We start from the raw sequence: 18,133 nt of genomic DNA on the forward strand, positions 1-18,133 counted from the left end.
CCAACAATGGTTTTTGAGTGAAAGTAAAGAAGAAGATATGGCCTTTAAAGGTCAAAATCTGACCGTTAGTGTCTTTTTAAGGCGTCTCACGCTCTTACCTTGTGTGTATCACACGCTCCATGTGGAGTCTTTCCACATGCCACATCAAAAAAAAATATTTAAAATGTTGGGTTTGGATGGGTTCAGGAATCCATACGACAAAAGGGTAAGTAGAATGATTCACAATACAAACATATGCAAGTACAAGGGTTCATCATAAAATTTTAGCAGCTCAATTGATTGACAATTTAAACTTTTAGCTTGTTGGAAGGTTGATTCCTTGCCTTATAATTCTTTCCCCTATTTCCCCCTCTCATACTCCTAATTTTTAATTATTTTTTTTTAAAAAAAATAACCTACCCCTTATTTTATGTTTCAACATTAATTTTGGAAAACCATTTTAGACAGTTGACCTCCAAATTCTGAAAAGTTTCTTTATTATTTCATAATTTAAATTTCCATTGAATTCTGGTCTCAATTCAATATGCAGGTTGCAACAACAAATTTTAATTTGAAACTCTTTTTGTTTTTTTCCATTGAGGTCTATTAAAAATCAATCATTATAGACGATTTAAGATCCGAAAAAAATGCAAAAATAATTATATTATCTGAGAAAAGGACTGGTTAACTTTCTAATATGAAAAGCAAAACTGATAGTAATAATAATAATAAAAAAGGGTCCTAAAAGCATGGCAAGAGTATCTAAGGATAATTTAAGCGTAATTAAATTATAGTATGTGTTTTATTTAAAAATATATATGTAAAAGGAAAAATGACTGAGTTTTTGAAAAATCGATTAAACTTATGGTTTAAGAGAAATCGAATTTCCAAAAGAACAGAGTCGCCACTTAATTTTTTTTAGTAAAAATCAAGAAAAATCTTAAAGTTTTTCAAAAGATTTAAAACAGATAAAATCAATTGAAAATGGTTCGAAGTTCAATGTACATTCTGAGAAGGTGTTAGGCCCTCGGAATGCCCGCTAACTTGCGGTTGACCGGCGATTTGACTAAAAGTGATTTTTTGACTAACTTTGAAATTTTAAATAAAAGAACTCATTTATATTAACTATATTTATTTTTTTTATTTTATATATATATATATATATATATATATTTATTTATTTATTTTTATTTTTTTTTTAAATTGACTTAGTAAGAAAACTAATTTATTTTTGACTTATTTATTTATTACCATTATTATTTTTATCACTTTATTTATTTTAAGAGGGAATGAACTAAAGGGAAATTTTCTAAAGGGGGATAGCTTAAGTGTTGATAAGACTAACCTTAAAATAAAAAATTAAGTAATAAAATATATATCTTTAATTCGAAAATAAAATGAAATGACCATTCTTGGGGGAGTTTAATTAAATTAAATCATAAGATAATCACAACGTTAGTCAAATATAACAAAATAAATAAGAGTAAGGGAGGAATATCAAATTTGGGCCTTTGGCCCAAATCTTGGACTTGCTGAAAATTCCCTTGGGCTTTTGGCCCATTTTCGCCTCCCTTTTTGCACTTAAAAATTTGTGTATACATCAAGTGTATACGGCATGTATTTCGACCCATTTTTGTGTATATTGGGCTGTATACTGAATGTACGCAGCCTAATACAGCTCTTCGATCACCTGTACTAATTTTTTTGGACCTGTATCAAAATCCCTCATGTATACTAGTGTATACTGCTGTATACAGCAAGTATACAACCCTTTCCTTGGGCATTCCGGGATCTGGAAACTTGATTTTCCAGCTCCTTTTAAGTGCATTCAACCTGTCCGTCAGTTTCAAAGGCCGGCTGACTCGAAGAAGGTGGAATTTGAGCCTTTATGGATCCCTCTCGAAATGCGATGGGGGAAAAGTCCGCTATGGACTCAAATCGAGCTCACATGATACCAAGAAAAAGAAAACAAGTTAATCAAGGAAAAAGAACTTGAGCAAGTAATAAATTGGTATATCAAACCAAAATAAAATGAATGAAGCTATCATCCAACTAACTTAATTGACCAAAACAAATGCATATGTGAACAAAGTGATACCCATAACAGACTCCACTCAAAACATTCAAAATAAACAATTATCATGCTTAGGATAATAACAAAGAAAATAGGAAACAAACTCAAATGAAGGAAGCAGTTGGTCAAACCATTTGTTAAATGTGACCATTCAACGCTACCAAAAAAAATAGAAAATAAAATATCCCACTTAAAATCCTTCTTCTAACAACTAAAGGATATGATAAAATTCGTTTATGGACCCTCTAATTTAGACAAAAAATGAGCCAAAATAAACATCAAAGACCAAATATTAGTGATGACTAACAGAAAGCCAATGGAATAAACATGATTCTCGTAACCTTGCAAATAGCGAGCAGGAGGACAAATATATGAATACGATAGAAATTCCGGAGGTGGCCACAATGATTATAAACTAATATTGTCGCTCAAGGACGCGAGATGAAGCAAATAAAGGCGCCATATTTGAGGAAATCTCATGCTAAATTAATACTCTACTAAACAGGGGACAACCATACCACTTCCAAGTTTAACAACTAGTGATGCAGATCAAACAAATGAAAATACTGACCTTCCAAATACTAACAAAAACAAAACACTTAGAACGAAATCATGAGTTTAAGCAAAATGATTCGCTACAGGGCACATATAATGAGCAAGAACAAGTTAAGACGATAGCAATACTAACGAATATATGAAGCCGACCCATCAAAAGGGATGCCAAAGAGAACTGGGCATAAATTTGGACTACGATTAAGGCACACAGATTATTGACAGAACTCGGATGAAGACTGGGAGGGAGTTTACCTTTTTCGGAGCAGCAAACGGGACGGGGCGAGCTAAACACGAAGGAGCTTCCACCACTTTGAATCAAATGCCGATGAGCTTTAGTGAGCAAAATACTGGAAAGAGACCCGAAATCTAGACTCCAAATTATATGGTTTAAGAAGACTGACTCTCGCTTAACTTTGACTCTCTATTTTGTGTGTCTATTTCGTATGTGTTTTTTTTTTATATTTTCCTTTAAGCTATTTCTCTATATCAATGGAAGCCAAAACCAAAAAATTCCCCCCGTTACAAATGAACATAAGAGATGTTATATAGGGAGGAATTAGGGTAGATTTTGAGGGGGGAAAGGAATAAAAATCGGATTCAAAAGGCCAAAATTTGAAATTCAAAACCTTTCACCCTTTCGGCTAAACACCTTTTCTTTGAGGTTTTGACTCATTCCGAAAAGGGAAAGGAGGACAGAGGCATGCCTGCTGTACAATTTTCTGGGCTGCTGGCTCATTTTCGCAGGGGAGAAGAAGAACAGTGTAGAGGTGGGGTCGGTTTGTGTTGGATTGTTGTTGTATGTTGTGTGCTGGTGAAAGGGTATTGTACGTAGTTGGTATATTATTGTTGAATAGTGGGCTGAGAATTGAATAACAGGGAAATGGGCCGAAAATAAGAGGGAGTGGGGTCTGAGAATTGAAGGAAGAGGGGTTGAGAATTGAATTGAGTTGCTGAATTAAGCAAAATGGGTCTGGAATGGTTTAAGGAAAGAGGCCCAAAATTGGTCTTTTAATTGGTTGGAATAAATTGATAAAGAATAGATCCCTAAATAATTTTCAATCGTAACCAAATCAAATTCAATCGATGAATTTGGTCAAAACTTAAACAAGATGAATTAATATAAATTAATTATGAGCTTCTTATTTTTTAAACAAAATAAAATAATTAACTTAAGTATAAACTAATTAACTCGAAATATAAGCTATTAATTAATTTAAACCAAATGGCCAAATATTTAAATAAAACTAAAATCCTTTTGAGACAATTTTGAACATTCGTAAAAATACTAATTATATGCAAAATTATATAGAAGACATATTATTATTTAAAATTATAAAAAGTGACAAATTATTTAAAATAACTTGCAAACTATATATTTTATTGTTCTTTCAAAATTTCTAAAATTAATTATTTTAAATCGTTTGAAAATTAAGAAATTCGGAAATTAATTATATCGGGGAAGGTCAAAATTGGGTGTCAACAGTATGTTGTGGTAAAAAAAAAAAGAGTTCAATAATGCAATTGAAGTTATCGTGTCACTTCTTCATAGCTAGAGACAGATGCCTTCACTTTCCATGGATGGGATCATGTTCATCATGAAGATATATATTATAGTCTGAAATACAAGTACTATACCATTCGTTCAAATTTATTTGTCTGATTTTGATTATATAAAATTTTAAAAAATAAAAAAAGATTTTTAAATCTTCTAATATTAAAATAAAAATATGTAGAATGTACTAAATATATTTTAATCTTATACCTTAAACATGTCATGCAGAAAATTAGAATTAAGGATTTTTCAAAAAAGAAAAAGACTTATTTTTTAAATAGACTAAAAAAAAAAGTAAAAACAAATAGATTTAACGGTAATTCTATGTTATGATATGAGTTATTAAGTGAGAAAAAAGAGTGAGAGCTAAAAAAAATATAAGGTAATCTTTTCGTTTTTTTAAAAGGTAAAACTATATCTAATATTCCTTTTTTATGGTTCGTCATTTATTGCCATGAGTTGGCAAACCATATTATATTATATTATACAGCAGACAAACTAACTAATTTTTTATCCATGAATTTCCCATTGAATTTCTGTCTCAAGTCAAGCAGGCCACTTTATACATCAAGAATTTAAGAAATGTCTCCGTTTTCTCAATTAATCTACGAAAAATATTAACTAGAGACAATTAAAAACTTAAATATTTTATACCCAAAAACAAAGTCGGAAAAAAGAGAATAAACTTTCTGTTAGACGAAAAGCCACAAAAATAAAAAATTGGATTCCTAAAAGTCTGGCAAGAGTATCTAAGGCTAGACAGACTTAAATTATATGTTACACTTATAAAATAAAGCTCAATAATGCAACTAAAATATATATTAAGAACTGATGGGGACCTTCCACTTTCCGTGGACGGGTCATGTTCATCACGAACAGATAATATTTAAAAACATAGAGAAATAATTCTTCCCATTTTCGTTGAATTTTGTGGTAATTATTTAATGATAATAATATAATAATCGTTATTATAATCAGCGACAACAATAAATAGGGATATTTATAATAAACACTCTTTTAATTTATTGTAGTGTTTGTATGTCATTATATTAATTTCCACATATTTTTATACAATCAAAGTTAAGTTGCATGCAATAACATGTATAACATATTTTAGGAAGCATAATTTTTTATGACCTGAAAAATAATACTCCTATAAATAATTTGTTATAACGAGTTAATTAAACTAGTCTACGCAACTTAAAAATTACTTGGAATATACATTAAATGTTTTTAAATAATTAAAGATTTATGATTTTTATTAATATCTAATTTTATACATTTTTTTCAAAAATTTAAAAGTCGACATTCGAATTCACATTTAAAAATATAGATGTATATATACAGAGCCTCTTTAGGAGCGGATCTATAGGTAGCATGTTCATTTATATCTAGTAAATCACCAAAGTTACAATAAATAGTAGATATGAATTCATAACTTTAAAAATATAACAGGTTGATGTTAATGATTTTAAAAATTGAACTCATAAAATGATGTTTTTTTTTTTTTTAAAGAAAGTAGATGAGCTGAACTTGGAAGAAAGAAACAGTTCATTTAAACAAGCATGGATACATCATTTTCACAGGTTAACTGAGCCATAACGTACAAACCTAATTCTGCCGAACGTCCTCGTCTAGTTACAATCAGGACCCATCTAATCACAAAAGTAAGACAAGAAAATGAAAAATAAAAACAAAAGACAAAAAAAAAAAAAAGTTTTAGGGAATCACATCCTTCATTGACTCTCCTCTACTGGTGCATGTGTAATTAATAAACAGTTCTCCTCCTCTTCAACGACGTCGTTCAGGTGTCCATTGAGGCAAGGATGGGCTAAAGTGTCTTGACATTACTCTTGAGTCAAGAAGTTCCAAAATAGGTGCAAAATTCACACATCTAGGCACCTTATATTGGTTAATTGAAGCACCTCTTGAAATTGCATAATCCATTAATTCTTCAAATGTCCCATTTTTCACCACTCGAATTTCCAATGGACCAATTGAGTTACAAGCAACTCGCCCTTGTCGATACACTGTGTTGAGCGACTCTTCCATCGCTAAACAACATTGGTTCAATACTTCATCACTAGGAGAATTGTTCAAATCCTTCATTAATAACTCCCAATAAATCACGTAATGTCCTGGAATTGTCTTCGTATCTGCATAACTAGTGTACTCGACAACGCTGGTGTTGAACTCCCTGAGTAATTTCGAAGCATTCTCTACGGCTCTCTGTAACTCAGCCTCATCAGTTTTGTCCGAGTCAATGCTCAATAGAACATTTTTTCTCCGGACGAAATGGAACTGCGGGGCTGAGTTGTGAAACCCGGTGACTCGGAGAATGTCTCCGACTCTGTAACGGTATAATCCGGCGTATGTCGTGATGACAAGCTCGTACTCTTTTCCAACTTCAACGTCGACAAGGTCAACGAGATTGGTAGGTGAGGAAGTTGTTGTCGATGTAGGGTCATGGGGTAAAAATTCAAAATAACCCATGTTTGGCATGATGGTGTAGGAAACTTCCGAGGGCTTACACATGGGATTTAAATTAAGCCCAAAGTAACACTCGGAAGCTGCGTACATAGTGCACGCTTTTGGTAATCCACCACTGTAATAATCCAGCGTAGGAATGTACTGAGCCATAGCACCCGTGACGATAACGTCAAGGTACTTCGTCTTAGGCCAAATCCTCGTGATAATTCCTTCCCAATTTTCCTTACAACATTCATTTGCAACAAAATCCGCTAGCTCTGGATTCGGTTTCATGATTTTACCCATCCGTTCGCAAACGGAAGGGTTGGTAATTAGTGTGTTCAGAGTTCCAGTTCGAATGTCATGAGCAAGTTGCTCCCAGTGGAGCTGCAAGAACCGAATGGCTCGGACAAGGCCCGAGGCAAAAACAGCGCCGAGACGAAGAACTTGCTCGCGCTCATAGAGACCGCAGAGCATTTGAGTGTACATGCTCTGGAAAGAGTCAGAACAAAGGATTGTTTCATTTGGGCTTGTGTAAACATTGTACGGGTCATGAGGTCTGCTTTTGAAATGTTCACTTTTGTAATAGCTTGTTAAAACGGGTCGGGCCAATAGCCCACCTGGAGTTTTCGTCTCAGATTTGATAAACAAGAAGTATAGTCCTTTGCCTTTGTCTAATCCAGGCACGTATCTGTCACGTAAATGAAGTTTCGTAAGAAATATGCTTTATGTTTCCCACATAATTCGGATACCAAAAGAGGTAACGTAAATCAAGTTGCCTTCGCATTTATTATACTTACAGGTTCATGACTGGCATTAGAAGACTGTAAAGTAGCTGGCGACGATCCAATTCTTCTTTAATTGTTGGCATAAGTTTCCTTTCACCAGCTGACGTTCCAGAGCTGTTAATTAACAAATATAAAAACACATATCAATAACTTGCAAAATAATTAATAATAATGTCATATAAATTAAATCGAGTTAATATCTCACTCAATTTTGAAAATTTATCTAACAAAGTCAATGAACTTTATTTTTTATCAATAAAATCACTAAACTTACACATTTCTATCAATAAAATCATTTAATCGAAATTACTATTAAAAAAATATTGACATAACAAAATAAAGCACTCATATATTTTTATATCGTGTAAATACAAACCCACAAATAAATGAAATTAAAGAAAATTCGGACAAACTTAATCACCAAAACAAATATTTTTTTATGATATTGTTGTATAATTTATGTCTTGATTTAATAAATAAATGAAAAAAAAAATCTTAGTGAAACATATTTTGGTAGTACTGTAATACCATAATATTTAGTTTACCTCCTTAATAAAAAATGAATACAAGTACTTAAGCAAAACAACAAATAAAATACAAAACAGGAAGAACAACAATAAACAAATGTCGAAAATAGAACAATTATTTATTACTAATTAAGTTCTTCGGCGTGTAATTTATTTAGATGTTTTTTGCTATATATTATAAATAAAAAATTTACTTTTTCTTCGTAATTCCACTGTTTGCTAACGTTAGATTCGTTTAAGTCTGAAAAAAATAATTTTCAAAATTGTTGATAAATAATTTAAAATTTGAAATTGTGTTTGTACATACATTTTAGTTGATTTTTAAAAAGAAAAAATTGTGAGAGGAAGTAAAATTTCTCTTTAATTTTATTTATTTGTGGATTCATATTTACATGATATAAAAATAATTATTTATTTTGCTATGCCAATATTTTTTTGAATGATAAATTTGATTAAGTGATTTTATTGATAGAAAGGTCTAAGTTTAGTGATTTAACGATACAACTTTATTAAATAAATTATTAATGTTGAGTGATCTTTTAAGATATTAATTCAATTAAATCAAACAGATATAATAATATATTCTACGAACATAGCGCGTTTGCTTACCTAGTGAGGAATTCAGAGATGGGATGAGCGGATAAGATAGGAGAACGATCGCCGTTAGCGATCCGTTGGATCTCCGGTTGAAGATCTTCATAAGTTACTACCGGAATAATGGATTTAAACGTTTCACGATCAGTAACGCCGTCCAATTTAAAGCGTTTGAGGTATTCAGTTTGGGAGTTTCGAGTCAGTATCTCATCCAATACTCTTTGTTGAACAGCATCTGCATTTCTAGTCATCTCTTCGATGAATTGAAGTGCTTTTGCGTCTTTCTCACATGCAGGAGGACCCAACGGAGATGATAAAACCGAATCAACAGCCATATTTCAAAGTTGAAAAAAAAGAAGAAGAAGGTAATTCACCAAAGATTAATTAACTGTTGAGACTTGAGAGAAAAGAAAAGAGATTTTTTTTGTTTGTAAAATTAGAAGATGTGTGGAGGATGGAGTAAGAGGGGTGTTTAAATAGGGGGAAGAGAGGGGGAAGGTGACACGTCACGTGCCATGTAAACAGTGGGACCCATAAGGGCGGCAAAGACAAAAAGAAGGTTGGAATTGAAGTCGACGCGCGGGGGCCGTGGACAATTTTGTAATATCAAAATGTTGAGTGCAGAGGGGACAAGGTGGGGGCCCAACCACGTCTACAAAGCCCTAATTTAGGGGTGCAAATGGGGCCAGTACTGGCCACCTCAGCTTAGGGTTTGGAATTTGGACTGGGTCCCGTGGTGCATCACCCAACCACGCGACTCGTTTCTGGTAAAATTGTTGGACCCCGATTGCGATAGCCCACTATAATTTTCGTCCATTTATGTATATAATTAAAGTAAACTTATGTATATATAGTAGTAGAGGTTAAATCTGTTTTGTCTATGTCATAAGTTTACTTCTTTAAATTTGCTAATAGTTACCAGCACAGGAAATTACGCTAGTTCTTTCTGAAGTGTATTATCTTAAATTAATAATTTTTTTAAAAAAATAATCAAAAATGTAAAAAATTTGCCTTTGTTACTCATTAAGTATTATTTTTTGAATGGCCCATAAGATAAAATGTGTGAATAATTGAATAGGTTCATTGTTTTGAAATATTTTGATATTAAATCTTGTAGGCAAAATTTATATATGTGACAACAAAAGCTTTATCTGACGAATTTTTATTTAAAAAAAGTTTATTATGTAACCCTACACCTGCAAGCATGCTGCATGACCTATTACGGGTTTTCGTTATAAGTTATATTATTTAATATAAAATATGAAATTAATATCCTATACAGGAAAACAGACACTTAAATGCTGTGTTTTCCTGCGTGTATTATGCAAATATAACACAAGGTAGGAGAGTGAGAAACAAAAAGTGTTGCTCTTTCTTAATACATATGGCATGCATCGTCCAAACAAAATGATGCATAGATAATAATATTTTAAGTTTTTCTAGAAATAATACTAAAACAAAGATATTAAAAGAATATTGATACTGTTAGCTGAGAAGAGGATAATTATAATTAAGCTAAGAATAAGTCATAGTACATTTTATTGAACAATATCGCAACAACATGCATCTCAAATAATCAAAAGAGCAATTCTCTATTAATTTATCTTGTCATCATATATAATTAATTTATCATAAACGATCACACATGAGATGAAATATATTAATAAATATCAAATTTTGTATGAAATATATTGTAATTCTTACCAAATCCAAATTTGGAGAGTAATTTTCTAAAATTAGTTGACTTAACTATGGTTATGATATTTGTTCATATGATATAATCTTAACCTTTAAACTTTAAATATGACACATGTCTCTAATCTAGACGTGCACTTGATGAAATGGAGAAAAGGGATAATGGAGGGGAGCCGGATCCTACTTTTATTTGGTCAATTTAATAACGAATTAATATTATATATCAAAAATTTAATTAACAAAGGACAGTGTTATCACTAGCACTTAAGTTATGGCAAGTTATATCACCACTAGTAGTACTGAAGTACCATTAATTTCCCTAATCACTGCATAAGTGTCACTAGAGTCACTTACATATTAATACTTAGATTAATAATTAAACATAAACGAAGACTATAAATATATAATTTGTGGATTTAAACATTGTAAGATTTTATATATATACTACCATCAAGGTATTTTAACTTCTTGTATCATACCCGCCTTATTTTTTAAATTACTTATTCCATATATGAATAATTTATGTAATTATTTTTTAGTGATTTAATCAAACTAAAGTTATTTTATGTTGTTATCGAAATATAGAAGTTAAACTCATAATTTATGTGCCTTTTTTACGTTGTACACATGAATGGTTAAAGTACACAATGAGTATCGTGGCACCAACATGGGTTGTGGTGCATTGGCAGGAGTGTTTCACCCTTAACCAGAGGTTTCGGGTAAAATCCAGTTGGGAGCACCACCCTCGAATGGGCCCTGCAGCAGTGGCGTACGTAGCCAGAAAATTCACAAAGGGTGTCCAAAAATCGAATAGGTAAATAAAAATAATTTAATGAATGGTTGCACTAAACTTTTGTAAATCAAACTATGCAACAGAAATGATTAATTTTCTTAATTAAAAGATATACCAAAGAAATTTAAAGTCAAACTTCATAATATTTAGCTTTAATATGCATGTTCATTTAATAGGAAGTGAATGGACAAAGAAAAAACAAAGAGAAAATTTAGTTTAGAATGAAATCTCTTTTATGCTTCAAGATTTCACGAACCTCTGATGACTAACAACGAGAGATGAAAAATAAAAAGTAGAATTAAACGAGTTTTATTAAAAGAAATTTTATATGGAGCCTTTATAAACTTTTAATAGCTTTATAATAAATAAATAGGATTTGCTTATTAAATTTAAATTAAATAATTACTTTTGAATTTTATTTAAATTTTTAAGGAAAAACAAAATCAAAAATCACATAAATTGGTTACTAAACTTTACTTTCCCTTAATTTTTTAAGTTGTGAGTCTCTAATTTAAGATAATATTATTTTTGAATTATTTTTAAAATAAAAGATCTATTAATTATGATTTAGAAGTTAATTAGGAGTTTTTTGAAAATGTGAAAAAAAGTGTGGTTCAGGGCAATCGAACCCGCACGTAACTGGTTGCAAAGGCCACAACTTTGGCTGAGTAACAGAAATTCAGTAGGCTAAAAAACTTTATTGTTCAAGGCTGTCCAAAATGTATTATTTAATCATTTAAAATATTATTTTACTTATGTATACGGTCTACTTTTTCGACGAAGGATGTCCAAATGGACACCCTCAGCCTAGTGTAGCTCCGCCACTGCCCTGCAGTGTGCAATGTGAATTTAGTCGAAGCTCCAATATTACCTTCGCACACCAATTGGAAAAAGAGTATTTTCTAAAAACTCTCCGCTCTAATACATCAAATTATTAATGAGCTTAATTAACAGGTAACGTTCACACTGTATTTATACATTCTTTAATTATTATTTTTCCTTTTGTATATAGAAACTGCATATTTTGTGGATTTGGACTGTGGAAGCAAAGTGATGGAATAGTAGTAGTAATTAATTAATATAATTGGAAAAATCACGTGGTGGGTAATTTCGTTTGCAGTTCCTGGAAGTTTCTTTTATTTCGAATCACAGGATTATATTGTTGCACATTTTATTTAAATTAATAAAAGAAACCACTAGGAACATTCAGGCGGCGATATCAGTGTTACATTTATTAACTTAACAAATCATCAAAACTAGCTAGAGTGGAACTTATATTAAATTTTCATGTCGTTTTTAGTTATAATTAAAAGCTACTTGTAGTAATTAGGTAGAATTCAACTAAGTAATTAATAATAAAGTTAGAGAATAGTAACTGTCAACTTCATTTTAAAGGTGTTTCACTTTTCCAATCCTCTTTTTTGGCTTTGGTGGGACTGATACTTGTTAATGAAAAATTGTGTTTTCTTTAATAATTTGAGATAAGATCAAGACAGGAACGGATGGTTCAGAAAAACGTTTTTTAATTTAATTCTTCTTTTTTGAAAATGTCATCTTCTTTTGTCAAGAAAATGATACTCCTTTAATAAGAAAAGAAATACTACTTTATATACTAATTATCAAATACTCCTATAAAGTATACTTTATGGAGTATATTGTTTATGGTATATCACTGCAACATAAATAGCATTTAGTGATAATAAATTTATATCAATAAAGAGTAATAAAGTTTTTATCGTCATTAGTTAATTATTATTGAATTAAATATCGTTATAGGTTTTGAAGACATATACAAAGAATGTTAATTATCACATAAAATACCTATTTACTGATAATTAATTAATTAATTGTCGTTAAAAATTATTTTTGGAGCGGAATAAGAGAGACAATAATGGATTTTTCTGACTTGAGCTTGAAACTTGTTTTTTTCGGGTACAATGAATATGGCTTAATTCAGAAGAATTTAAAGACATCCATTAATATTGCTAAAATTCCAGATAGAATAGATTCTGCCTTATCCTCCCAAGTACTGATGTTTAAGCGTGTTATTAAAACAAATCTGTCTATAAAGTAATTTTCTTTTTGCAAATAATATACTTTATATGGACATCCACTATATGTATTTTTAACAATTGTATAACTGTGGGCATATTTTTCTGTATTTTCATATCATATTGTATACCAATGTCCGTTGTATTATTAAATATAACAAAAATACAATAATTGTTCGTTTTTCTTGGTTTAAATACAAAGACGGGGCTAACTGAATTTTAAGTTTATAGATTTGAAATTCGGCCGAACTTGTAGATTACACTCTAGCTGCGCCCCTATATCTAGATGTAAGAACCAGCCCACAGTTTCTAAATCCAGCACTAAGTTAAGAATAGGCTTTTGGTATAATTAGAAGTTATTTGCCTCGTCGTTTGTTCCTTTTGACACCTTTTTTTAGTTTCTTTGTCGATAACTTTAACACCAAATTAAAGATATATATTCTCATTAATTTTGTTCGAATTTCATGTAGTACCATCTCCACTTTTTTATCTAGGGGTAATATGGATGTTCGTAGACATATTTATTGTATGTTACGTACATTAAGTATCATATATATTTTGTTGTAATTAACTTGTAATTCTTATTAGTATTACAAAAATATATGAGTTTAAGTTACGCATCCGCACTAACATTACAAAAAAATTCATGTCGTCTATGCAATATAACGAGCTACATTATGTTTTATTTTTCAGATTATTATATCAGATGTTGGCATTGAAATCACAGATTATGTGCATGTTACTGCAAATTAATTTAATCTATACTGTAGTATAACAAATATTTACACAGTAAAGGATGACAAACGAATTTGCACATCCTTATATATCAATTAAGAAATCAAATAGCAAAAAATATCAACTCATTGTAAACCTAGTTATCGTGACCTATAAATTTTAAATTTGTCTGCGAATCGTCTATCGATGCACAAACATAAAACCACTCTAAATATACAGATCGATTAACAAGTTTATGTGTCACAAATATTCAGGCTGTCTAATTATTCTTACAATAATGCTGCTTCTTCTCTAAGTAGTAACATAGAAATCTTTAAATTAAGATCTAGACCGAACTCTGTGTTCAATAATGTTTTTCCAGTAAGGACATTTCGTACGTACAACTAGCCACACGCTTAGCCAACTTATTAGATTCTGATTATCTTAATAGTAAACTAATTAATATTTTATGTTAAACTAATTTGTGGCCAGCCATTATTAGGACATTTCGTACTTCCCCTCAATCCCCGGAAAGGTAGACATAATTTGCTTAATTGGAGTATTTGGTCTTGTTGGTATTATAACAAATAGGTTTAAGCTAATTTTCTAGCTTTTCATTATTTTAATCCCGCGTGTAAACACTAGCTACAAGGCCGGCTCTATGTATACAAAAATAAGGCATTGGCCTTAGGCCCCCAATTTTAGGGGGCCTCAATTTTTTATCAAGAATAAATTATGTGTTTATTTTTTAAAGAAAAATATTAATTATTTATGATAAAAAGTATATATTTAAAATTATTATTTTATTCTCTTCAACCCAATTCATATAGAAAAAATCAAGAAAATATTGTTTTATTTTCTTACACTCTCTGTACTAATACTCACATTATTTTCTTTTTAACTCCTTTTACACTCTCTTCTTTAAATTGTTGATAAGTTAGAGTAATATTCTGTCAAAAATATCAATTAATAGTCAAAAAGTATTGAACAAATTGAATTGTAAATTCTTTTTCCATTTCTTCTTAGATTTTCAAGCATTACAACAACCATAGTAAAATGTGGGGTAACCAAATTATCAACTTCATCAAAGCTATGGTTCTAACTCTTATATTTATTTGAAATTTGTCAACTTATTACTTGAAGAACTATGTTAACAATTCATATAATGATTGCCCGAGTAAAATAATATTTTTCAACGTTGAATTAATAAAATCTTATTTAAAACTAATAATTGAAAAAGAAATCGAATAAATCATTTATATATAAAAAAAATATTAGGTAATACTTTGCATTTAAAAATGTAAGAAAAATAAATTTTAAATAAATGCATGTGAAGTTTATTTAGATTTTAGGCCTCTAATTAAGATTTCGCTTTAGGCCTCCGATTACGTTGAGCCGCCCCTGACTAGCTACTATTATTACAAACAATTTAATTTAATAGGCAACTGTACAGATTCCTTTTTTTTCTTATGTTAAAAATCAAATAATGTTCCCAATGTGTTGACTGGTCCTAAGCCCCCCTATAATGTTAATTAACTAAAACGTTAAACAAGATTAATAAAATAACCGCCCACAATAATGATGCCGGCCGGCTTACGAATTAAAATAGTGGCCGGTGGATTTATGAACCCGAATTATAAATCGAATTTAAATCTTGAATTTGTCTCTGATAGCTAATAGATGTCAAGTCGTGTTATGCTATGCACAAAATATTTTTTTTTTGCATAGAAGCATCTTTCATGCTTGATCTGGAACGACATTTGATGAAAGGTATTACTTCAGTGTCATGTGATTATCTAAATATAATGGACATTGGTTAGGTTTTTGTTGATTAATTAATTAATAGCTTAACGATAAAAAGAAGAGCATGAGGCATGAGCATGTACCTAACCCATACTTTTTGTATTAACACAGTCTCTACTATAATGGAATTTTGTTAGAGCAAAGACAAATTAAAGAAAAGTCTTGATTAAACTATTTAACAATAATGTAATGATGATAATTGCTGACATTTGGCATAGAGAGGATAATATAAACTGGATTAGTTTTTGCACTACACGAAAAACACTTATTAAATCAGTATGATAAAAGTAAAGATAACAAAAACTAAAATACATCACATATATAGTTTTTAACCAGTCTCACAAGGAAGTCTGAGACTACGACAACATACTTCGTAGTTTGTACCGTCCCATAAGTAAGGTCTGAACATAAGAGTATAAGTTGGGATTCGGCTTCTTTCCATTTCTCTTCTCTCCATTTTTTTCAAGTTTCTATTTGGATTAGTGACACATGGCATATGTTAAAATAAATAGTTAAGATTTAATTTTCCAAAGTAAATCTCTAACCATGATTTAATTAATAAATACATTATATATTAAGTATTAAAAATTATTATAATCTCACTATTTTAGCAACATATTATCTTGTCCATAAATATAGGAAAAAAAGTTCTCTTCCTAAATATTTTTTTGTACGTAAGATCTTTTTTTAATTTTCTTTTAAATAATCTTTTTATCTAATTATAAGAATAATAACTGAATAGAAGTATAGAAACTATAATTAACCTATCGTACGTACTGGTATACCGTATCCTTAATCTTATTATGAAATTAAAATTAGTTTGTTAAATGGTTTGATTATCTCTAGGGTAATTAATTAATCACTGATCATGATGCCTTTAAAAAAAATTACGACAAAAATTATTTAAAAGAAAATTAAAAAAAGATCTTACGTACAAAAAATTTTTTAGGAAGAGAACTTTTTTTTCTATATTTATGGACAAGATAATATGTTGCTAAACTAATGAGATTATAATAATTTTTAATACTTAATATATAGTGTATTTATTAATTAAATCATGGTTAGAGATTTACTTTCGGAAATTAAATCTTAACCATTTATTTTAACCTATGCCATGTTTCACTAATCCAAATAGGAACTTGGGGAAAATGGAGAGAAGAGAAATGGGAGTTAATATCTTAAAAGGTCATTGAACTATGAGAATTTATCAAGTGAAGTCATTGAACTTCATTTTATATCAATAAAATCACTCAACTTAAAGCTTTTATCTTCAAAAATCACTCAACAACATTTTTCATTAAATAAATTTAACAAGACAAAATAAATTATCAAAAACACATTATGTTTCTTTTTCTAATTTATTATCAAAATAAATTTGACATAACAAATAAAATTATTTTATATGCCATGTAAATATGAATTTCACAAATTGAAATTTTCTATTTTCAACCCGCAACACATAGCCTGCATCATATCCAGGTTGCTTCAATATTCATTTTCTACATTTTGTGCCACTGTTCGTAAACGTTCTTTTTTTGCTAAAGTAATCATCTATTGATTACTTTGATTAGATACTCCAGTCTCCATATACAAACATATTAATTTAATTATAATATAAACAAATGAGTAATATAGTGTATAACCCAAAACAATATATTAATGAGTAATAACGTGTAGTTTTTATTTATAATTCCTTGATGTGATTTATAGAATTTCATTACATTTATATTGCTAGCTGGTTGTAATGTGATAGTGGATCTCTTATGAATATGAATTTTACACCCAAATTTAATTTTTTTTCATTTGTAACTGGAAACAGAGAACTGAATCATTGATAAATAGGATAAAATGGCTTTTTAAAAATTATTTATTTATGGGGTTCATGTTTATATGGCCTAAAAAATTATTTATTTTGTTATATTAAATTGATTTTAATAATAAATGTAGTTGGATGATTTTTGTAGATGTCTTAAGTTGAGTACTGATTTTATTGATATAAAACAAAATTTAATGACTTAGATAAATTCTTATAGTTCAATGACCTTTTAAGATATGAACTTGAGAAATGGAGAGGAGCCGGATAATATAAGATGTATGCAGATTTTATTCTTATTAGTTTCTCAAGAAATTCTTTCAGACTGCAACAATATACGCAATATAGCCTCAAGTGAAGTTTGAGAAAGATAAGATGTACACACTTATCCCAACCAATGAAGTGATCCAATTTGACTATTTTATTATATTATCTTGATTCGTCACTTAATTTTTTTATCGATAAGAGCCTATATATTTTAAATTTTCCTAACTTTCCCTGTCCCCTCTTGTCTCAGCAAAAAGTGAATAATTTAGGAAATGGGTTTATTAAACTATAACTCCATTTTATTTCAAAGTAAACTATATACTAAGCTTTTTTATTCTATTGAAGATAAAAAGTTGTTGTATAGTTTGGTGGTCTTTCTTGTCTTAGACCATAAAGAAAATGGAAAATAATAACGTTCCCTCAACATACACGTAAAAGTATTGTTTGTTCATTTGAAGC

The 18,133-nt window shown here is 29.9% G+C and overlaps 1 protein-coding gene across 1 annotated transcript; it reads right to left on the minus strand.

The window, feature by feature from the left end:
- Nucleotides 1–5,693: 5,693 nt before the first annotated feature.
- On the minus strand, nt 5,694–8,985 carry LOC125816153 (probable indole-3-acetic acid-amido synthetase GH3.1). Its single transcript, XM_049495746.1, has 3 exons — nt 8,554–8,985; nt 7,430–7,531; nt 5,694–7,320 (listed from the first exon to the last, which is right to left on the minus strand). Exons 1-3 carry the CDS (start codon nt 8,871–8,873, stop codon nt 5,952–5,954), a joined length of 1,791 nt encoding a protein of 596 aa, XP_049351703.1. The 5' UTR covers nt 8,874–8,985; the 3' UTR covers nt 5,694–5,951.
- Nucleotides 8,986–18,133: the final 9,148 nt, after the last annotated feature.

This window comes from Solanum verrucosum, unplaced genomic scaffold (assembly GCF_900185275.1).
Source record: "Solanum verrucosum unplaced genomic scaffold, falcon-dt-bn FXZP01000261.1, whole genome shotgun sequence".
NCBI lineage: Eukaryota > Viridiplantae > Streptophyta > Magnoliopsida > Solanales > Solanaceae > Solanum > Solanum verrucosum.